Here is a 25,677-nt window from a genome sequence, read left to right as displayed (position 1 = left end):
CCTGCTCTTTCGCGAGTCATTAAATTTAAGTACCACGTCGAGGGAGGAGGTGGGAGAGAAGTTAGAAGAGAAGGAGGCGGAGGAAGAGACGGAGATGAAAAAAAAAGACAAGTTGGCGAATGAGAAAGCACGCGACAAGATGTATATACGCGAAAACGCTAGACGACAGAGCGTGAACGGAGCGAAAGAGAAGCGGAGGGATGGAACGAGCGCGACGAGCCCCGAGCGGGTGAAACTGGCGTTGGCGGGATGTACGTGACAGAAAATGAGAGACACGGGAAAGACAGCTTGTGTTTTGTTAATAACGATAACAGCTCCAGTAATGCATATAAACAGCAAAGGCGTGCTGCTTATGGTCTAACGGTAAACGCTTTGCCAGAGATAAACGGAATACGGGAGTGGGACTCGCGGTGTAACCCCTTTGTGCCGAAAAGCTCCGTAAATACTGGCACGATTATCCCCTGGCGCGATTCATAATGCAGGAAAAACGATGCGCGATTACGCAGTCTACCAGTCAAGCTCAATCCGGCTCTACACCACGACCTTCCAATCCGCTTTCTTTCTCTTTCCAGCCCTTTTTCTCTCGTTTCGTTCTACACCGTGCACCGACGCCATCCTATGCTTTCAAGGCTGGCAACTTTTGCTCTCTTTTTGTTCCTTCGCGACACTCCACCGACGATGATCATATGAAGAAAATGGAACGTGAATTCCCTTCTTTTTCAACCCAGCTTCTTTCCACGAGTTCGTCTTTCGGAATAGTCGTAATAACATCTTACTCTATGGAACGGGTCAAGGAATGTCCCGTTGCTTTTTGCCGTACACGTGAAAAATGTTTTTGTTCCGATCCGCTGTAAAATGGACAAGATTTTTTCGTTATTCCACGATAGCCGTGGAGGAATAGAATTTTCTAACCTTGTAGTTGTAACACATTCAACACGGTTGCTTGTTTGCTGGATGCGGATTTTCCGTGATATTCTGTGACAGGACAATTTTATTTAAAAGTTTAGATCATCGTCTCGCTTGATATCTGTACTATCGGTGAAAGCTTGAAAATGTCTATAATGGGACGTGAAAAAAAGTACGATACAGTGAGTGCAGCTTCCTTTTCACGAATATTGCAATGAGTATTACTTTAAGTAGCTCTTAATTGTGACAAGATAATTGAAACTACAGTTACACTATCCGCAAGTTCTTAAATTTACACGTAGGAAATGTTTGAAAATTTGTACATTTTGTACAACAGTATATTAGTGTGTATGATATTTTACAGATATTACATAGCCATGTTGCGCAACTCGTTACAATTGCAATAACCTACTCGCATGTATCCCATCGTCCTCGACGTAAATCCCGATGACACGTTACAAGGCACCATAAAAATTGTATCCTTTTATGATGCGTATTATGAAGGAGATTTAAAACCATAAAAGTCCGAAAGGTTTCTCTCTTGCTGAATATAACTGTCAAAATCTCCTCTCATTACATTCCAGCTATACGTAACACAGTATACCATCTTTGGATAATATTCCTTTGCGTAGCTGATTCCCCAAGCATGCATTACGACCGTTCATAAACGATCATCGTTCTAAAGTTCTCATTCGTCGGTTGAAGTAACTTAGAACTTGTACGATTTCGGTATGTCCTGATCTTCTGATTAATATACAGCTTCGATTTTCAACAGGAAATCCTAATCATTTATGATATGATAATATTTACCTATAAGGCAATGTGTAGAAAAATATCGTAATGAGATGAATTATTTTACATAATTATTCCTGAAAAAAGTGTTAAAATACGCGACGATGAATCTCATAGGCTTCCTGTTTAAATATATTTTTACTGAATTCATAGAGTTTACTCTGCTACAGCTCCTTTCAAACCGATCACATTTCCACCCCCTCGAAAGCTATTCCTGCAAACTATAGAAACTAATACGTGTGTTTCTCATTTCCTAAATTATATCGAAAATATAGATGACTACTATAACCATACCAGAAACAAAATCGCTCAAACATCAAACGTTAACCATCGATCTTCCCCATCGATTCCCTTTATTCACTTATATACTTTAACGTATCGCGAAGCATTTTTCTAGGCAGACAGAAGATCGCCAATATCTTACGACGAACCTATAGAGATTCATATATCATGCGCTATGATACTGTATATATTTGCCGGTCCACAAATACGCTGCAAGTTGTAGCACGGTTTCGTAGGCTTGCGTAATATACGCTCGACCGGCGAGTAAACGGTGAGAGTCCGCAGTTGCAGGATGCGCAGGTGTACCAATGTGCCGAAGTTTCGTAGCATCCCCTTACGGAAAAGTAAAACAACCGTGGGCCTTCGCCGCCTTGGTATTCCTCGTCTCGGTTGTAGCCACAACGCGTGCACAGCTATCCACTCTTCGTGAACGTGGGTAGGGAATGCGATCGTAGAGGATGGAAAACGACGGTGGGGAGGGGAGGTGGGGTTGGAAAAAGTGTGCTCACCCCGTTCAACGACCGTGCAGTAGTTCCCGACCATATTTACACAGAGAATAGGGGAGGCGCGTTTTAGTTTTGCATTTGTCCGCGGGGAGGTACGGCGCGGCTTCGAAAGGGGATCGTCGAGGGGTGGACAGGGGTGAAGGAGGATTCGAGAAGTATGGGAGGACGAAAGAGGGCCAGCAATGGGAAAGCTGGTCGGAAGAACGACGAGAGATACAGGAACACCATCTAACCGTTTCAGATGGGGCAACTGTACGACGAAGAGCGAGGGTAACAAGGGCTGAACAGAGAACGATATGGCTGAAACATGGGGAAAGGGGAGGCAGAGGATCGGGTCCCATGTGCCTGTCACGGTTTTACAAGTCTATAAAAAGAGGAATTTCAGACTGAGTTAAATATTGCCGCCACCCCTCACTGAATTTCAAACACGCACACGCATTCGTCGCCCGGGCGTACATGTATAATAGGAAAAGGACACACGTGTTCACTCTTTGGCCTTTCTCGTATGTACGGCAGGCTAGAGAGGTAAGATAAGCAGACCTCCTTCTGTTATTTATGACATCATCGCTGATATTCAATGTTGTTACCCGATACTTTATTAAACTTAGTTAGACAATGTTGTAACATTGTAAGACTCGAGTAAATTTTTATAATACCTAATGAAAGGGAACGTTTGGTTGTTTTAATTAATTATTTAATTTAATTTTATTTTTTCATATTCAATTTTAATTTAATTTGTTATAATCTTATTTACTGCTATCTGTAAGAAAGCACGGAAGCGTCAAAAATATTTCAATGAAATCATAGAATATTATTGGATTTTGATAATCTCGTGGCTTTTTAACATGACTCAAGATTGAATGTTGAATAAATAATCCAAGAAATATCGTGGAATATTCACCGTCTTATATAAGAAACTGTAGATAGGCCCAGAATTTAAATTCAACTCTTTCCAGTTTCCACTCCAATTAGATTTCAAGCGTTGAACAAATTTTAATTCGACAATGGAACAAATACGCGTATTTATTAAATTTTATGCCGTAAACTTAATTAAATTAAACATCTAATAATGCGAAATACAATCTTCTTTGTCTCTGTGAATTCCTGGTATTCATATATACTACAGGATACCTTTAAGAATTTAAATTATGCTTTATCGAACAAATATTCCTGAATACAAAAATGTCCATTTAACTTACAAAATATTATATATTTTAACAATTGTTTCACATTGTGACGAGCGTTGCCTTCTTCGAATAGTCGGCACTTGACACACGTTGCTCGATATTATTATCGATGCTCTCGGACAAATTATCTGCCATGATAAGCAAATACTTCTGGTATTTGCAAACGTAATTAGCCAAATGGAACGTCGGCGTGTATTTAATTATAATAAGTTTTCCCGGTTAATTGAAAGTACTTGCGGCATAATGAAATTTTTCCCGTCTTTTGTGCGTGCACAAAACACGGAAATTAAACGAGACATCAACGTTAAACAGAATTCAAAAGAGCGAAACGGAAAACACGGAGTCGAGCGCCAGCGCAAAAGCGTTAGAGGTTCTCTGCTTTTCGCGCAAAAGGTCATGATCTCGGAGGAGAGGACGGGTTTCAAAGAAATATTTTACACCGTGAACAATCCGCCGTTTAATAGTTTCCAATAACTCGCAGAAAGTAGTAGGATTTCGAATCTGCCAATCCTATTGCGTAATAAAACGCGAGAAATAAAACGAAGTTATTCGGCAAGGTAATTTTCAATGATTCATGCTGAAAGATATTTGCGTAGAATCATATTAATTTTTCTTTTCGTTTTACCTTTTTCGTTCTTTTCTTTCTCTTTTTTTTCTTCTTTCTTTGCTAAATAGAAACGACGGAAATCCCTAGAAAGGAAGTACTTATGACGGGTTTACTGGTCTGCGGCTGTGCTTCTCCGTAGATAGGGGAACAGAGAGCGAAAGAGCTTACCAAGTGACGTACGTTTAATGCCTAACCACTGCTGTACCGGACAGCCCTTATACGCAGAAATTATAGTACGAATACACGAAACTGTTACTTCAAGTTCTACGCCGTAATTTTACCGATTCATGAATATGTACCTGATTTGTATAATATTCCATCTGATAACGAAACTTTTAAATCATTGTTCCGGCAAAATCGAGCAAGATGTTCCTCAAAATGATTACTCTGCTCTATATCGATTTAATTCTCACTTTGTTTTCTTCTTTCTAAAGATTATACGGCATTATACGCGAAATGCTATGTTTTATTCTTAATCGCATCGCTGGGATTCTCACCTGCAATTTTCCCCTAACTTTCGCTAACATATTTTTTATTTCCAATGAATGAAGCGTTTCCGCTAATGAAGCGTTAAAATATGTGATATCGGATAGCTGCATAAGGTATGCGTAATAGGTAAGCTGCGTCAAGTATTAGGTTTCCCGAAAAGTGTCTTTCTTTTACAGACACGTCTTTTACGACAACGCATCTTTATACAAACATGAAATCTATTCTGTCGGACGTTGTAATCTTTATCCTGATGGAATAAGATGGATCATACGTAATTCGACAAAATAATGTACAACGAAGAATATATTGTGCATCCATTATTTCCTCATAAAACGAAAGAAACTTTTCGAACGACCTAATAATTCGGCTGATTTACCGGAAGAGTGTGGAAAAATACTGAATCCTTCGGTAATAAATTAATACTTTGGAATGGAAAGACTGAATATTTTAATGTTTGCAGAATTACGTATATTCTCTAACTTAGCTTTTCGAATATTAGCAACAGCTTAACCTTCGCCCGTACATATCTTTCACGTGAAAGATGACGCTATTCTAAGAAAAATTGATCTCAGACTTTATAATTTACTTTTTTTACTATGGAATATATATATATATATATTTATGAAACAACGTTTGTTACAAAAAGAACCCTATGTGTCAATCTGACACACGTTATTCTTAGCAAGTCCATTGACTACTATCTCAGTGTTTCGTAATTGTTGCACAACAATTATGCGTTCATCGTACAACCGCTTTAGTATGAAGCTAGACATGTGTATAGCTTTGAATATCGAAATTTGATGTGAATATGAGGAAGGGAGGAAGAGCTTTGTGCCTTCTCTTCGTTCTTCTCCTCACCGCGAGACAAAGCCAAGAACGATAATGCGAAGTCAAATACGTGCGAATGAAATCCGATGATTCTGAAGGGAATCAGTGTAAATGCATGTAAACGACAAACAGGAAAATTAATTATTTATCTTTCATTTCATCGATGTTTCACCATTGTGTCAATTTGACGTACGAGGAGCAGATTAAGTTACGAAAGTAAGAGACGGTTAATAATACAATAGTAATCTATTTTACGCTAAAATTTCTACTTAGTTCTACATAGTGTAAAATAGTTTAATATAAAGCCATTTATGCCCATGTTGCTATTTTATGTAACTTCTTTTAAGTTGGAATCGTTGCCGTGGTAGAGCAGTGTTACTTGATACACTATACCCACGAAACTAATTCCATTTAAGTATCCGTAATTAACGCCTAAATAAGGACAATCTAGAACTTGCGAAAGGATTAAAGGTCAACGATAAGATGTTTAGAGACCTACATATATTCAATTCCCACAGTAACTGTGAAGTTTCCGGGGCTATAAACGAGTAATTTATTCCACAAAGAATTAGCTAGAATCTGCAAATCGAATTAATGTAGATCTACTTGTTTCGCTTAATTCTCTTCTAAGAATTATTCCTTAAGAATAATTAACGCAACTTATAATTTCTTTCAAATATTATAATTAATAATAGAAAATAATGGTGAATTTCTAAGAATTAATGAATTATTAAAATAAACAATAGAAAGTGTGAATAAAATATTAAAAATAATAATGAAATTAATAATAAAAACCTAAGTGTTTCAGACAATACTTTGAACGTAATTGAACGCAAAGAAACCTGAAAGTAATGAAAGAAAAACATCTGTATTCCTAATAATTTATAAACTTGTTTGACATACGCTATCGCGTTAAATGATGTCTTAGAAAAACAATATATTATCATAACATTGACAGCGTATGCTGAATTTAGAATACCTACATCGTTTATTCAATAAAACGAGTCTCGATGAATTGAATATCGCAACGCATACAAATTAACGGATCTCTTTATATTGGCCGTGTATCAAATAAAACATTTTTCACTGATACAAAGGTTTGTACTATGTAATAGAGTCTTTAAAAATATCCGGCTTAATCTGTGTCCAAAGAAGGATAATGATTCACAATCTTTTGGAGCGTTTCAATCAATATTTAACAATAATTTGCACTTGCTGTATTAAGAAAATTTTAATCTCGTATTGCTTAATATGGAGGGTTGAAATTAATTATTTCATTTATATCGCATTTCGGCCAACGTTGTTCCATTGGGTATAGTAAATAAATTTTAAGCATAAGCATTGTATGCGCAAAAGCTAATTACGCTTCTGAAAACTTCATTAGTAATAATTACGTAACATGTAAGATTATAATTTAATTCTTTTTAACAACATTATTGGAATTAAAAGCAAACCCAATAACAACCAAATATTTGGACTAATTCATGAATACCTCCATTTCGCCATTTTCTACAATTCCTATTATTATTCCCTATTAAATTTTATACCTCTGATATTGTTCCAATTTTTGAAAACCCGTACAGTTTCTTAAATTGCATATTAATTAATTGACTTGCTATAACGTGCGTTATGCGTATAGTATAACGAAATCTTAATGTAGCAGAAAAGGGAAAGTACGATTATCGACATCCAATTACATACGGAAATGAAAATATAAATTGTATATTACTTACTGCTGGTGTCCTGTTTTGGTTGGTTTCCCGGAGACGTGGCCCAGTTAACTTTCATCTCCTGAAACAGTCAAAGAAGTATAAATTTATTTAAATATTTAGATACGTAGTCTAGTAATAGTAATACAATTATGTATTATAAAATAAAATGAGAAATAAAACGAGGAACAAAAAAGGATAAAACATTTCGTTGTTTTATCTAACCATCTATTTATATGACTTTCGGATAAATTTAATAATTACAAACTAGTTGACATACAGTAATAGATTTATCAATTCATGCTCTCCATATAACATTGATGCGATTTAATTATCGTTGCCTCATCTGTAACTATTATATTTTCGCGCTTATGAAATAGTGAAAACTCATGACAATACTTGTAATAAATATCAATACATATGTCTGACATATTGGTTTGAAAACAGTGTACATGTATTCGTTAGTTATACACAGATTCTCAATATTAACCATTCAGAAATAAACTGAATATCGTTGATTCAAGCAAAATTTCACTCTTAGATATCTTCCAAAAAATTTGTATTCCTGTGAAAAAGGCTCCAAACATTTGACTAACGAATGAATGTATAATGTAGTGGAAACGTTGATAAATATCGCAGAGTTCTTTCAGATTACTTGAGAATCCAAAATATTCAAGATATTGAGCTTCTGTATAAGTGACCCGTTCCTTTGTGAACCGTAGACGATATATATTTAGATGGTAGCAAGATAAACAAAATTTTATATTATATAATAAAATATGAAATAAGAACATTGTATAATACATTAAATAGCCTGTTATATATTACAAGTATTATATGAAACATTATATAATTCAACGCTTAGATATATAAAATTCTGCTGCCTTAAGAAACCTTTTATTCTCACGGAGCTTTGGTAAAACTTCTCCAACTGAAAGCTAGACCACCTTTTAGAAATTCAATGTTCAACGCCGCCCAACTGTCGCGAAACATCCTAGATAACATTTCACATTTCACCACGTAAATTGTCGGTATAAAAAGATTGCCGTGAAAGAATGGGGTTATATCCAAGAGTGGAAGTCAAGACAAAGAAACGATCAAATTTATACCGGTCTGTTCACTAGCCAGACGCGTTAAACGTAAAACGTTTTCGCTGATAAAGCACCTATGCGGTTTCCCCCGTACATATCCCTGCGACAGTTGGATTTCCTCAAGTGACGAGTAATTTCGTTTACAAATTATCAAGTTAATCTTTTCGCTAGAAATCGGCACGGTAATCCGCTGGTAATCCGCAGCAACAGGAAGCGATATCACTGCCGAAAGGACCTCGACTGGCGGAAATAGGACATGTTGGGTATCGTCGGGTCTTAACAGATGTCATAAACTAGATTCTTTATGCATCGTGATGTACCTAACTTTCGACATAGCCGATATTCGATAAATAGCAAAGGTCATTTCGAAGAAACCGCGTACAAGTTGCGAATCCGGCTGAACATGTAGTAGAAAGTAAAGCAATTGAAAAATGCAACTGAAAAACGATTTTTCGTTGTAATTAATTTCGTCAATTCAATGTTACGTAATCCGAGGGATATTCTAATATTTATAGAATAATATAATTATATAGATAATAAATAATTCTCTACATAATCAACATAATCAAAGAGGCTTTTATCATTTTTCACATTCGTTCTATATCATCTCTGCTAATACAATAGACCATATAATCTGGTCGCTCATATAAGAAATCCTCTTGTTTCTTCCCATCATCGATAAGTTTTCGTTCAGTTAATAGGAGTTTATGTTCCCAAGAGGATCCATGAAAAATTTGCTCTTAAATATCTGCGTAACAATGTTGTAAACTTGCATCGACTGCGAAGCCCGCGAGATCGTCACATATGTAAGCGTGCCACTACTATTTACGTCTTATCATTACGTCTTATTAAATTTACGTCTTAGACGTTGATATAACTGGATTGACGTTCGGCGGTAGTTGAATCAGCACTCAACCAATGTTCAGTTAATCAGGCGCTGCTAAGGTTTCGTTTATATAAATGGGGTTCGTATAAACGGAATTCCACTGTAACTATATCTTTGTAGCACTCATTTACAAAAAGGAGAAGACAAAAATTAATTCGATTTTCGGAATTAAGTCTGGGAAATACAATTCGATTGAAACTGAATTATCATTTCATAAAATATATTTATACGTTTAAATGATAAATTCAAATACGTAGATATTCATGAAATTATCATCGTGTTTAATTAATCACCATTAACGAATCGAAATCAGCTCTGAACAAAACCATAATAAATGATTCATGAAGATGCACATTTACTTGTAATCTTATTATAATAATTATTTAATTCCTTGTTGCATATTTTCCGTTCATTTCATACAGAAAGAACAAATTATTGTTTCCAATGCGGCTCTATATAGATGTATTTCAATATAAAGTAAATTTCTAGTTACTTAGTTATCTGTATCCACATCTGTACAAGAGAATAGCGGTATCAATAGTGAATTACTAACAAGTATACGTGATTATTGCGTGCAAGTTCAAAGGACTTGAGATTTCACCTGTAAACCAAAGTTCTAAAGCTAAGCTAAATGCATATCTACGAGTACAAGACTCGCTGCTTAGAATTTATGACTGGTTACACTGGTCGTAATTAATCGTGAGGAATATTAAGCGCGGCATGTATAGAAGTCGCAGGAGAAAGGGTAAAATAATAGTTGAACGAATGATATAGTAAAACCTTGCCATACGTTGCTATCGTAGACGGACTTAATGGAAAAATGGTGTCATCCGTACGGACGATACACGCAAACGATATGGCGCTAATATTGAATCGTTACTTTTCATTTTCTTAGTTATCTGCATCATCACGCTGGCATTCTTTGTACATTTAATTATTGCTACATTTCATCGAATACCGTAGGCAAACTTGTAGCTGAAACAATAAGAGAACATTATAGGAAATATCTCTTTATTATGGTGTTAAGTAGAATTAATTTATATTGTTCATACCTGACAAGGAGAAATTTTTCGTATCATATTCGTCGTATCTTTATGCTATTGATAGTTGCATGTCCTCTGTACATTAGTTTTCCAGCTTTTGAAACAAAATTTACATTTATAATTTGTTGATTAATAACGGATAAATAACTATAAGTATCGGTTGCTGTCATTAAAATTTGTCATAAATTTCTATCAGAGTGTTGGGATTAATACGAGCGGCGGTGTACGTCAGATACAAAATGGAAGTTCACATTTATTCCATATCGCCGATCACTATGACCTAATTCGATTACGAGGGCCTTGTATCTTTTCATTTATTCAAATGACATGACGCCTCCAGTTCAACCATCTACTCGTGTGTTTTTGCGATCATATCCAGGGAGAAGGACGTTAACTATGCGGTTCCTGAATTCGATATAATCAAGAGATAATTAAACCGAATTACGATGAAATTCCCGTACATAGGGAAAATACTCTGGTCGATAAAGCGTTTACGTCGATGAGATGCTTTGTTCGAATACCAACATGGTGCAGCTTGCAAAATACTTTATAGGATATATTCGTGAGCAGAAATGGAAAGCCACAACTAGCTGGTAAAATAAATGCCGTTAATGCTCTTTATTACAACACGTACGCTTGCTGAACGGGTGCAACAATACGCGTTTCATCTGCTTTATTAGCCATTACAACGTGATACCGATGTTCAATTGGAAAGAAAACGACGATGATCGAAATGAACAACAACGATAATTGATGTGTAATGCAATGTAACACAGGTTTATCACACGATTTGTCATTTTTATGGTAGATTTACGTTTCCTCTTGGGATGGAATTCGTTTGTACTCGCTGTTGTTTGTCATAAGCGAACAATTGGCGGTCGTTACGTTGTCGATTCGAGATGGTAGAGGAAGGCAGATCCAAAAAATTGTCGATTTTGAGGTATTCGCGAAGATCAAGTCTAGAAGTAGGCCATTTTCTAAGGTGAGAAATAAAGAGAAATAAAATTATACTGTTTGAAAGGGAGATTGTCACAACGTAACATCTGTTTTAATTCTTCTTTTAATAGTAAGCAATACGCATAAACATTATCTTATCAGAGATCCTCAAAATTGCAAAGATCATTGGTTCAATTATAAAACAAAATGTTAAAGAACGTCCTCGAATAATTTTTTATTTCAAATTTATTTTAAATCGTTTTCTTAAAAATCGTATTGTTTTTACTATTAGTTATGTCACTGTTCTAACAAAAAAATAATGTAGATATTTATTGCGGACTAAGGAAATACAAATTGTTCGTGTTATGTTTCATTTTCTATAAAGAATTTAGAACATTTTTTTTTTTATCAAAGATTACGGGATAATTGAGTTCTGAATGACGTTAAAATACAAAAGCGAAAATTTTAGAATTTGCAGATCACCGGTTTGTACTGCTTGATCCATAGTTCGTATTATTTGAGATTCAAAGTGTCAATTAGTGACATTGATGGATTTCAAAGGTATGCTAATAAATGAAGGAAAAATGGAACTGTGCCAACATTTAGCAGTGCAAAATCAATGTTTGAACAGTACTTCAAAGACGGTGTACTGTATAGTAGCTCAATACTGACACAACAGAAAATTTATGGCCTTCTCGAAATTGATATTTATCCGCTGACAAATGAAATTCGGAAGAGAATGAAACGTGTCTGAGTTTGGTCAAACGTCCCTACGAAGTATTCAAAGTATGTTTTAAATAAACTCGACATTATTAGTTGACTTCATACGAACTATTTTATTATCTCTAAATATTGCTCGAGAATATATAAATGTACTTTGAAATTTTAAATTAACATACAATAATACATATTTGCAACATTAAGCATGAAACTGTTATGGTATGTTACTATTATTATTGTTGCAATTTAACCATAATAGCAAAACTTCGTAAATTTATTTATTGGAAGAAGCAGTTACAAGTACATTAAGAAGGAAGTAAACCGCGTAACTTTTTATTTAAGTAACACTGAGTAGTCAGAGAAATAAAAACAGTAATATGACTACTTTGCTTTTCTTAACGTCTACCGTGCTAATTTGAAGTAAGCTTACTTCTCTACACGGCATTTAAAATGCATCGTAGCATCGCTACGAACAAGATAGCTTACGCACGCATTACATTCATATTTTTCTAATACAAGAAACATTATGCTTAATGTTTCTCCTGAATATCATACGATGAACGAATTTCGTTCATCCGCATAGACAACAAAGTATATGGACAGCCGTATAATAAATCTGGTACGACAGCGTTCGCCCTGTGCTAATGACAAAACAAAATACAACGCTAACGCGATTTAAACCATCGAGAAACATTTGGAAAATGAATGGGCTGAAAAACATGGAATCGTCGTCGATGCCGTGCAATTTTCCACGTGTATATAAATATTACCGACATAAAGATAAACGCGGCCGAACTGTGATATAATATTTATATCGGTTTTCGTCGATCCCGTCCAATGAATATTTCATTTCGCTGTCTGTCGAAAATTATAAGTCGATAATCGGATCAACGTGGCCGGATAGGTGAACGCGGCTTCACAATCGTGCCGGGACAGGCCAGCTGTTTCGCAGGCCGAGAGCTCGTTTTGAAAGTTCGCCCTTAACAAATGCGAAAAATAATACTACAACGACGACGACGACGCGCGCAGAGAGTTGTTTCGTTATCCAAAGTTTAGTATACCTGGTTGGTACACCTTTCGGGAGTTCCGGCAGACTAGTTGCAGCAGATGCGAGGAAAGAACATGAACAAGTAATGTTACGCGAGGAAACTGCGGTGCAGAAAGAGGCAAGGATAAGGAATACCAAGGCTAGGAATAAGTAAGTAAGCGAGTGACTATGTAAGTAAGGAAGTAAGTCTGGCGGGATAAGTAAGTTAGGATAGGACGGAGGAGTGCCCAAGACGGCCGGTACGCTAACGTCGGGCCCGCAGTGTGTCTGCAGCAATTTGCAACTTTTAATAGTTAGTCCGGGTTGCGAGGTCGTCTGCCGGCCCAGAGCCCCGTTCTTTTATGGTTTATACACCGGCAAAGGAGGAAGTTTATATGCCGTAGTTTTGCACGGTTAATGCGCGCGCGACTCATGCCCACCTCTAACGGTGTGTCATATTTATGTGTCAACGGGTTGTCCCACGAGATCTGCTCTAGTCGATCAACGAGAGATTTTTTAACTTGCACTTGGAAGGTTCATGGTAAACACACAGATAGATATTGATAATTAAGGGACTGTATTCTATCTTTGTTAATGACACAATATTGATATACGTGCGACGATATACGACGTATTGTTAAAATAGTTTCATTCAGGTCGCGAAGCCGCTCATACAACAAACAGTTATAATTTTATTATTTGTCAACATGAATTTATTGAACAAATTACATATTGTGTTCAAAGTTTTGACTGAAGTTTGAAGGGAAAGATTCTAATATAATTTTATTATATTATACGGTATACCTTACATATAAAGAAACAATAAATGTATGATATATTGATTCAAGTAATAACTGCCAGTGGTATGAAGCAATTCATTGCTAACTTTACGCACAGCTGCTTCGAGTAAAACATTTCCTATCTCGGTTTCAGCAACTTAAATACAAGCTCGACCGAGTTCACGAAATAATATCAAAAGGTAGAAATAGCGAGCTCAAGATTTTTGAATCGCGTTTTCTTCTACAGCAAGCAAGTACAATCCAGCACAGGCGACTATCGAACCGGTTGGCAAAGCGTAGCATACTCGATCGCAGAAATACCAGGGTTCGACATGGTACTTTAATGCGAGGCTTAGGCCGCGATAGAGAACCGATTACATATTGCGGACGCGAAGGTTGAGTTAGTGAGCACGGGCATCGGCAGGAAGTCGGGCAGAAATTGCAAGCTGCTGCACTTTTGACCTTAACTGGCCAGTCGACTGTCGGTCAGATATTTATTGTCCTATTATCGTGATTGATACGCGGCTGGCTGGCCACGGGCTACTATCTTACATAAGTATATTTAATGGTGGAAGGTCGTTTCGGACTTTCACATGACGAAGGGAGGCTGCTTCTTCCGTTGTCGTCCGACATTACGGTCGGTTGCAGCCATCCCAACTCTCCTACCTCCCCTACAAGCTTGCTTGTACGTTTTCTTACTTATATCTTCTTATTTTCCAACCACATGGCGCCATTAGTCGCCGCGGCACCACCGACGTTTCTCGCCTGCCCCGGTAATAAGTCACGGAAATGCTATCGTAAGGAATTTACGAGACACGGGGTTACTTTCCTCGCGATGTCGTGCAACCACATACTTTCTGTCTCTCTTGGCTACATCTTCTGACGATTCTTCTTACCGGCTCTGTCACAGATTTTATCCTGACTATCGACACCAACACTATCGTTCGTAAGTATTTAGACATTTCCACGTTATCGCTAGCATGTGAAGTATATCGGTCAAGTATCAAGTGAAACGCTTAAATCTAATTTTCTGTGGCTTCTGATCTTAGCTAGGGTTATTACACAGGTTGGTTAACAAGAGTTTCGATTAAAATCGCTCTATGTATAATTATTAGCAGATATTCATGAAAGTATATATTAATTAGCATAAATAAAATGGTAAAACAGTACGATCGCTAAATATTGTTAGGACTCTTAGAATGAAGGAAATATGCATTTCTTCAGTTATATTAGGAAATTTATATAAATTCTGCGAAGTATCAGTCCTACGCCATAGACGAATAAGAACGAAGTTTCGACTTAAATTTAACAAAGTATTTGATCGTTACAGCAAGAAGTAGAGAAACATTCTTCTATCATAATTCTGAAAATATAACAAACATATCAGTTTTTCGATTGAATTCCAACCAGATGCGCAAATACTTTCGATAGTGTACATCGTGAAAAACGTCGTAACAGAATAATAGCGAAACTAATAATAATATTAAATAGAATGCAGATGATACTTTCCTTTGGAATTTGCATTACTGCATTCTAAACAGAAACTACACCGATAACCAAACTGTATTACTTCAGTCACCACTTCTAATTGAATTTCTTATGCTAATAAAGACCAAGTTTCTAGTATTTGTATATCGCGTGAGAATGGCTGACGAATTTCTTTCCTTCGGCCGATTCTAACTCTGTACGAGGCACAGGCGTATAAATTTCACAATTTTCTCCTTGATTCTCAAGATAGACCAGTTGCAAATGATAGCGGCCTTTTCTGTTTTAAGCTGGTGACCTAAATTATTCTAAGTCAGTGAGTTATTGACTATAGGGTAAAAAAATTTCTGCTAACTAAGCACGAACGATCCTTCCTCATAATATATTTTACTACGTCAATAAAGCGTTTCATAGTGTAATGCGTCATATAAATTTTTGCAGCGTTCAGCTCGAGCTTTAAAGAAACCGTGTGTTCAGGTTCTTCGAATGTACATACGATTTTTATCGGATATTCTTTATTTCGCCCACAAACATGCTGCGATTGTATCTCTTTCGACGAATGATTGTATCTGCAGCCAATATCACACAGTTCAGCTAATGCGTTCATCATGATATTAGTAAATATGATAAACAAATTTTATTCTTATAAAACATTTATCTCGTGAATTTTTTGAACATGTAAATATACAACGAGAATGAAAATATTTTGCCCGTTTCTTTATATTTTTGTCAACTATTTAAAAGGAGCTATATAGTTTCTGCAATTTTATTACCTGATTTCTATATTATTTCATGAACGTCATTACGATTTCTTTTAAATTAAACGAATATCGCAAATATCGGAATCGTTATATTAAATATAAGGGCCAGAATTGAAAAACACGATAAGTCGCATTTTCTGTCTTTCCATGATCCCGTTATTCATTCAAACCATTTACTCGTCGATAGTGTACGCCGGGCAAACCTCCATTCGTGTTAAAGAGGTTGAGGAAACTGGTTGGAGATGTCAGGTAACGCACAAGCGCACACACTTCTCCTCTAACATCGATGTCGATCCACGTGTACACCTTACCGCAGTTTAAGCGATTCTCGACGAAGGAGAACGAGAAAAGTGAAAAGAAAAGGAAGCGTTAGTAGTCTACGACTTCTGAAAACCTTTAACACATTGGCTGCTGCCTCTAAATAAAGGAAATTTCCTTTGCGAATGACCATCTCTGCGTTTTTTTACTCAAATTACTTCACTGTTTCCCTGAAATCGATAGAAAGTGTTTTGTAGTTAAAAACATTCTGCGCTTCTTTCAGTCATATTCAGAAAGTACGAATAATCCTCATTGATATGTCTTTGACTTTCCGTTTCAATTTCTTGTTAAGGATTTTCTCGAAACGTTAACAAACGCGGTGTTGATTAAAAACGAGATTCGAAGATATTCTAGGACTATTCTAGGACGAAGAATAAAGTGAACTTGATTGCACGGTTCACAAGCAACTAAAAACAGTTTCTAACAGTTCTGTTTACCACGAAACTTCTCTTTGTTAACTTCGCCAACGCGAATTCTTGTTTGTTTCGTACACATCGCCAAGTCCACGCGAATTTAAGAATTACGACAAAGCTTCGTATTTTATAGGAAAGTATGCGAAGCTCCGTTACAACGATGTAGTCTTTCGTGCGATATGCTGGTAGCAGCGGTTGGTAGGGACAGTGATTGTATACAAGCTATGGTGGTGTGCGGGGCAGTTCGTCCAGAACCGGAGGAATACTTCGCCCTACCGCACTAACCTATGATATATGATTATGCTGCATGCCCTCCGTTCGTATCTTATTATGTATTACCAAGGGTGTACACAACTACGTGGCTATTCAGCTGGGCCTGCATATCTCCAGCAACGAAATGGCTCGGTCTGTTCTCTCGCTATAGATTGGACGTTTTATCAAACAGGCTTGGACAGAAAAATTCACGAGCAATCGTACTGTCCGCCGGTCGATCGAATGGGTCAGTGAGATTCACTGGGGCGATATTCGATTTTCACACGCCATACGAATTTACGTTCGTAGTCAGGTATCCTCCAAACCAATTGCAAACACTCGTAATAACAGCGATCATTTCGCGATGATAGATTCGTGGTACTATAATGAAGCGATTTATGTGTTTATTGACACTGACGCGACGAGGTTCGGCACAAAAATCAAAATTCATTGGCCACGTTCGCACGTTCACTGGTAAGTAAAGTTCGCATATTTTCAGGCTACGTGTTCACATAATGTGACAAATTCTCGTTGTCTTTCGTTGCTCGATGCATAAATTTTATTTCAATGTGACAAATTTTAATGCGCTAATTTTATATTTCTATAGATCGTAGGTAAACACTTTTTAATTATTTCATATATATTCATCAATATATTTGTTCTATATACCAGCCGATTGATAATTAATCAGCTGTTCGAGGAAAGACCTTTAGCACAAAATTGTGAGTTGAATGTTTCTTATGGGTGAAATTGAAATTAAAAATATCAACGAAAATATACTCGTATATATCCTAGCTTTAATAGAAATATGCCTACACATTGTTCGAAACGTTTGAACAATGATGAAATTTGTTAAAGTATAGTACACGATTCAATTCGTAAAAGGTGAAATGAAAAAAGGTAAGAAATAAAATAATCATCATTAATTCTTCACGTTAATAAAAATATTAGTGTTATTTCTGTGAAGCACACATGAAAAGACATGTCAATTGTTAATTCATATATATATAAATTTTTCATTCAGCTCTTGTAATAATTTCGAATATCACATTTTTAAGTATTCTATCGTAACTGAAATGTCCAATTTTATGCATATTTTACGCACTACGGTCAATGAAGAGTAAATATATTCGTTTTATACGATAGTTATTAATCTGTACATTTAACAATTACATTCTAATAAAAAGAAAGGGAGTCTGTAAAATAGTCCGTAAATGAATAGTTACTTAGGTTACAATTTCTTTATTATTTTGCCTGTCTATCACAAAATCCATTTAAAGGGTCAGAAACGATCCCTGATTAATATTATAAGCAAGTAGTGAGTCGAATTTGTATCCCGTGTGCCTCGTTTCAACCATTTCTTCAATAATATATCGATCCTCATAAATCGTTTCTTGCAGAGTATCATCGTACGCACGTTGAACGTCTGTCTACCCTAGCAATTCTGGGAATCGCACTAAAATATGCAAGGAGAGCGAAAACGTTAAATAAAACAGTCATGGACATGGTGCAATTAAGTAAAGCGATTTCAACAAATGTTCCTTCATTTTTCTTTTCTTTTGTTTTTTTCTTCTTTTTATTTATTTTATTCTGTGCGTTCTACCAACGTGAGTTTGCCCGCTACAAGAAATTTAACTTTCTAGCGATTTAAAATTCTATACAGTTACAGAGCGTGTCGCAAAAGAGAATGCGTAGGTTTTGGGGCAGCAATGAAATTTTCCCTTTTATGAAAAGCGAAGATGAAAGTTTATGACGAAAAACTAAATTCCAAGCAAAAGCGGAACGGGAGAGGGGTGGGAGAACCAATTGCGAAATTTGAATATTCTATTCGGCGCAATGTTCTACGTAAAATGATGCAGCCGAAATGGAGTTGACCTAAAAAGTAAATCACAAGTGAAGAAACTGGTTTATGTAAATCGTTCTTCAATCGTTTTACCGATCGGAACCACGGTGATACACCATGGTACATTTGAAAATACGCGGAAGCTACGAGAAGAGACGAACATAGAAACAAAAGCGACAAACGATCGTGTTGCTCGAAAATTTGTAATAAATGGATAAATGAGAAATTGGAATATTCTTCTGTGATGTTCACTTTATTCCTCGCACAGCTCTAGAAAGAAAATTACGCTGGACTATAAATTAAAACTGAAACTGTAGAAAATAAAGTCTTTATAAATCCAGATTAAAATTAATCCAGATACATGGAATTCAGTTGTGCGGTCCAGCTGCAAATTCTAACATAGAAATATTGAAGAAATTCCGGTCAAAAACGTGAGGAGTAATAGTAAGCGCCACATAGTTCGTTTCAAGCAATATGATAAGGAAAGATTTGTAAATATTAACAATGAAACAGAAATAGCCAATTTCGAAGGAGGATTTATTAAAAGATTTAATAATCGCTCCAATCAGCAGGAAATCTGTCGGGTGAGACAGATATCAGAACGTTAAAACGCAGCAACCTTTGGACTTCAATGGATTTATGTATCAAGCTGCACAACTGCCAAACGTTATGTTAAATTTCCAGATACAGCGAATGATTGTACGAGCACCTATCTAATATTATTACATTTAGAAGATTCGCTTATTGTCCATAGATGGACTATAAATAAACTTAACGGAAGAAAAGATAAAGAAAATAAAAATTAGAAAATTATGTTTCCAATTCGAACACACGAATTTCATTCGACGACGAGAAGACAAAGAGAAACCTTGTACCTACCGAATTTTTAATGATATTCTTGCCATCGATTCTCGAAAAGATTCTTGAATCTCCGCCGTGAAGAAGCAAGTATGAAGAGGCGAGAATAGAAAAATTGGCAAACACGAGTGAATTATGAGCTTGTGCTTGGGTGTTCAAAACGCGACATAGTTTCCAGTAAATTTAATTAACAAAAAGGAACGTGCAACAGTTAGTTCGTGTGGCTCAAAAGAGAGTCAAATGAGAGGCGGGACAAAAGGCGGCGGAGCCAGCTGAAAAACAGGAAACGGCTAAGAGAATGCGACTGAATGTATGATGTATATACTGGTCTGAAGTGCAGCCCTTCTTTCTTTTAGTGAATTTTTAGCGTTGCACCGTCGGTGAGCCGCGTGAAACGCAGTTTGGCCATAGTTGAGACAGCAGCACGGCGACTAGCGATGCCCTACGCATTCCTCACAGAAAGCACGTATCCGTGCGCTAAGGTTCACCGAGAAAACGCTTTAGATACGAGCCTCTCTTCGTAAGCACCCACCCTATGGAATGCGTTCCCCTTCAAGTGGCTCCTCGTCTCTCGAAACATTCTAAACGCGTGGCCTGCCTCTTCTTTCCCTTGTGGACCGACAAGTGCATCCGCACCTCTTCTTATCCACGTCAAACATGTTTACTAATTTCGATGGATGATGACACCGATAGCTGTAATATTAATTTTGTTTGCTGATTTTGCAATCGAGAAGCTTTTATGAATGTGAACGATTTTCGAAATACTGCATTTTCTATTATCGGATTTTTGCGATCTACAAACCTAAATCTGTATATGCTTATGAATGGTCAATAGAATTTTTGTACAATATTTTGTAATTGTAGAATAGTTTGTTCACGCTTAGTTAAGTTAGTTAATAGTTATGTTCACGCATAAAATCATTCCAATGTATTACGTAATATTACGTATTATTTTAAACGTTAATTACGTTTCCCTTTAAATAAATATAAATAATAGATGGGTAATGGATAATGGATTTGAAAAATGGGTATAATGCTATTATTCTAAAATATATCCAACTTAGTTTCTTCGTTTTCTACCATTGGATTTTACGCGTATATAGATTTTTCTGAAGGGAACGGTAAAAAATATTTAAAAGCAGATATACGATTTTGTTTCTGATTTCGATAATGCCATTTAAAAACTAGGATATTTTGTAGTTTTATTCCTCGTTATTACACGGATATTCGATTTCATTACTTCACTGAACGCTCTCGTACTGTGCGATTATTTTATGTTTTTTAAAGTAACGTAATATTTTTAACAAATCTCACATTCATTCTCAAAAACATCGAGATCCCTTTAAATCTGGATTTTATATATTTTTTACGAGGAAATTTTTAAGCAACAAACCCATCGAAATAAGAGCCAATATAAAAATCTTATGGCTATGTGTATGTGTGTGTAGTATAATATATTTTTCAGTTATACAATAAATATATTGAATCTTCTCTTTAAAATACATTTCATCTATCAACAAAAGAATAAATTTCATCCATTGAAATTTTCCAATATTTTTTTTAAAGAACGATGTTTCAAAAGAAAAATCGTTTATAACATTTCTAGCTTTATCTGGATATTATCCATCATGACAGTACGTATAACGTAGAACGTTACGTTAAACATTAAGCGATGAAGAGTAGGAAACAGATACGATGAATAACTAAGTTGAACAGCCGTAAATAGTTCAGGTAACTCCTGAAACAGGTTCCGATTGAACATAGAAGGTGTATTGTGTTTACAGTGTTTACATGATTTATCCAACGTAGAGTCTTTGTTACATATTTTATCCCTTTAGCTAGATCAACGTTTCATCGCGCAGGTCAGCTACAAACAGCAACTAGAATGCACCCTTTGTCCCAACATAATAAGCACAGAATGATATCTTCATAACATGCAACAAGTATGAGGAAAGGTAAGAAAAATATAATACCGAGATGCAAAATTAGTTATGAAGTCAGAGTTTAATGTATTCGCTACTTGTTACTTAATCCTTTGCACTGTAATTATATTTTTCTAATTCCTTCCCGACTCAACTGAAATACTGATCTTTTTTTCTGATTTTCATATCTCTTAATGTGTCTAAATTGTTTACTGTTCCTTTCAAATATTTATTACTTTATTTACAACATACTTATTCATAAAGTATGTATAATAATAAAACACCAGTATGTAATTTGTTATTATTTATGTTTTCCTAAAGTGTAATATTTTTTCATCTTTCTCATTTTTCTCTGTGTTAAATTTCTCAAAACTATACTTGATATATCTATGGAAATTCAATCAAATCAATTCAAACAAATGGGAAATATTAGACGAATTATTGTAGTCGTTAATTCTGAAAATGAATCTATTGATTAAATGATCCGTCTAGAAAACGCCGGAGATACCTGACTGTGTCTGAACGAGTGTGATCGAAATTATTTCACTAAAGTGAGAAGTATAAAACACGAAGCTTTCGCCTGCATTTACATCTAATCTCAAAGCGATTTTTAAACAGTTCTATTTTCTGTTTTTATGAACTAAATAAAATATCACATGAGAAAGACACTCGTGAATTCTGCGGGAAAACAGTATCGTCGCGCTAGCAACGATCTTATGGAAACTTAGTAACGACGAATAAGTATCTTCAACAATTTCTGAAACAGAATTACCTGTTATTTAGAAAGTTATAGATGAAACGTATCTAACTGAAGCGTTAATTCCCTATACGAGTAAAAAGTAAAATTACAATCGAGAAGGACGATGGCTAATAATAACAATTTAAAGAAAGCTAATGTCTAGGAAATCGGCCAAGTGGTTTATCGAGCAAAGTGCCGTTCCTAGTTCCTTGGGTATTGCGTCCAATTGAATTTAACAGAGTCTTAATCCTGTCCGCGTGTGTTTCCTCGGAAACGAAGAAAGTAAAGTTTCACATCGACAGGAAGCCTCTGTAATCGATATGAATTTATCGGTGGCCACGTGTCCCCAAGCGGAATTATAGGTCGTTAATACCACATAATTGCACGAACGTAATATGGATGAACGAATAAATGCACTTGATTGTATAATTATAAAGTCCGATAGTTGTTAACCGTATTGCCACACAGTTAAGAGATATTAAGCATCGTTGACGTTATCTGTGTAACTCCTCCACCGATCCCCAGGGAGCGTTAAACCTGTTACGCTGATTATTTTGCGTAATAAAATGCCGAGTACGGTTTAATTGCGAAGCGTATTATGCGCAGTGCGCAACTTCCTGAAATAAACCCGTTGTCATATTAATTTAAAAAGAGACGACCCAAACGTAGTTTGCATTCTGGCAGATTTCGAGTTAATCTTAAAGAATCTGAGCTAAAACCTCTTACTACACCTTTATTTTGATATTTATCTATGTATATCCGAATCGGATGACGAGTAATAGAGTTGTTAATGTATTAGGTTTTAACGTATATAAAATGTTGGATTTTTAACAATTCATACTTTACTGAATCTTATTTCTATTCAGCTTCAATTGATTAAAATCGACACCTAAAATCCACCGAATTATTGAGAGACCTGCTAATTAATGTTTTCCGAGATAAACTGTGGACGTTTTCTGATATAGATAACTTAATTGATACTGTTTTCCAACTAACTAAGTAGTTTAGCAATTACTAACTAATCACTCATCACTAAGTTTAGAACGCATCGTGACATCGTTGCCACTGTATCACGGCGCCTGTACCCTCGGCATAGTTTTCTTCAAGAAGGTATACCGATATCAGTGATAGACAGAACTTCGATACTGATACAAAGTTTCCTTCGCAATTCATGTATCTAAAAACAGTTAATATCTAATCTGTATCTGTATAGAACTTCGCTGTTGTATGTATCTCAACGAAAGGAAATTTCAGGTCAACGCAACGTTACTTCGATGATAGATAAAAATATCGACAGGGGTTAGATTTTGCCATAAAATCTTGGATAAATCCAAGTTTCTTATTCACCTATTTCCTAAGATGTAACTATCGAATATAGGATAAAGATAATCGATAAAAGATGTATAACGAAATATTTTTCACGAAAAAATTCGAGTTGATATCGTTTCTGGAATCGTTTCGAAGCCAATTAGAACCAAAGGATCGACGTTGGAACTGCGAATTAAAGCAGGTAAACTCGAAAATTTCGATGTCTTGTAATAGTTATTCCCGATAAAGGTTCTACATAATCGTTTCAAGAACGAAAATCGGCTTTCGACTCTTTGCTTCATATATTACACAAAGGAATTAAATAGAATCATATTTTTTACAAATTGACAGAGAATCTTAGAAGAGAAGCTGTTGTACGGCAATACTTTTGTTTACAATTTCATAGCAAATTTAACAGGAAATGCATAAAAATTCTATTTCCGAAGGCCTAGAGATTTCTGACGACGTTCACGAACCATAGGGATAACGAGGTAAGACAAAAACAAAGCGAGGCAAGAATTTTAAAATATCCGCGCGTACTTTAACGGTCGTTTAGAGAAAGAAGACAACGGGAAACACTAAGGATGTTGACGGTAGATAACTTCCTTTGTTTCCCCTCTATCGTCTGTTTTCTCTTTCCTCCTTACTCCCTTACTTTGTCGACGATGAGAACGACGACAATGACGACGACAAGAGGAAAAGACACGGTGGCGCGCGTCGAGTTGTCTTTCTTTGACTGGCAGTAGGAGGAACGAAAGGTGGCGGAATACTGGGGAGCTACCGAAGTCGAACGGTGAATACTTCCGTCGATATTTAAATTCCGCATCGAAAGACGACGACGAAAGGAACGAGCGCGACGACAAGAAGGGCGAAAGCGACGCACACAGGTCACGGACGTTGTTTCTCTGACTTTGATCCTTCGAGTAATTACATTCTTTCAGTTTGAAGGCAAACGGAGTGCGTCAGCACGTTTCCGGCATCGCGCCCCCGAAAATCTTTTTCCTTTCCCTCTCGCTTTCCTCAGATTACACCGTTATAAGCTACACAGGCGCGTTCGTTTCTCTAACAGTCACACTTACAAGTTGTGTCTCTACGAAATTTTTTTTTATACGTTAAAACGTAGATATAGACACATAAAAACAAACATTAATTTTCACACATTTCTTCAGCTTGTTAAGAAAAAATAAGTAAAAATTGAAAATAGGAAAGAAATATTGCATGTGATAAATGCTGTCAATGTCATAGATTGTTAGTTTCAATGGAGTAATCTAACCCGAATTTAACAGAATTAATTATTGTCTCTTATGAACAACATTAGCTGAGAATTGAAACATGAAAAATAGCATCTTCCAACTTTTACGAAGAACTAATTATATATTAATACGTTCAGACTACTTTTAGACTTCATGCAACCACGAGTAAAATTCATATGTTGCAAATGGTGCGCCATACATGAATACCTGAAGAAACGAAATTGGAAATGTATAGCATAATAGAGTAACATCATTGTGAAAGAATTACGTAGCAATAAATAATATCGAACTGTATAAGTAAATTGTAAATATCTTGTTTATGTCTTTGATCTTATTGAATTGAATGTTTCAACAGCGGATGGATGAAAATAAATTTATTACGATGAGCACATAACTCGTAATGCTTATATTAGTATCAGTGCCATACGTTTTGCCAGTGAAAACGATATATGAATTTTAACAATAAAAGACAATTTGCACGATACGGTTTCATAATAGTTTATTAGTCGGGAGCATTATTGCTACATCACAAACATTTGCGCATTACAACAGATATTCTGATATTTATATTTACGTCGCAAATTGCCATATCTGATGCAATATTGTGCAAATTAATCAACTCTCATAAATTTGTTGAGAAATCGGAAGCATAGACTAAATTCATTTCAATTAATTAACTGAAACCACGAATCATGTAGTCTAAATATTGAATACACGAGAGCACATAGTTTGTCGTG

General features: G+C 35.9%; 1 protein-coding gene across 1 annotated transcript in view; it reads right to left on the bottom strand.

Annotated features, from left to right (window-relative positions):
- LOC100746351 (nucleolysin TIAR) overlaps window positions 1–25,677 on the bottom strand; it is a 589,230-nt gene that overhangs the window by 336,987 nt on the left and 226,566 nt on the right. The window contains exon 2 of the mRNA XM_033322978.1: window positions 7,331–7,388. Coding sequence (XP_033178869.1) covers window positions 7,331–7,388 — 58 coding nt within the window. The remainder of the gene's footprint in view (window positions 1–7,330; window positions 7,389–25,677) is intronic.

The sequence above is a fragment of the Bombus impatiens genome, unplaced genomic scaffold (genome assembly GCF_000188095.3).
Source record: "Bombus impatiens unplaced genomic scaffold, BIMP_2.2 scf_0739, whole genome shotgun sequence".
Classification (NCBI taxonomy): Eukaryota; Metazoa; Arthropoda; class Insecta; order Hymenoptera; family Apidae; genus Bombus; species Bombus impatiens.
The sequence above is the reverse complement of the archived record's forward strand: the minus strand, read 5'-3'. Positions and strand labels throughout refer to the sequence as shown.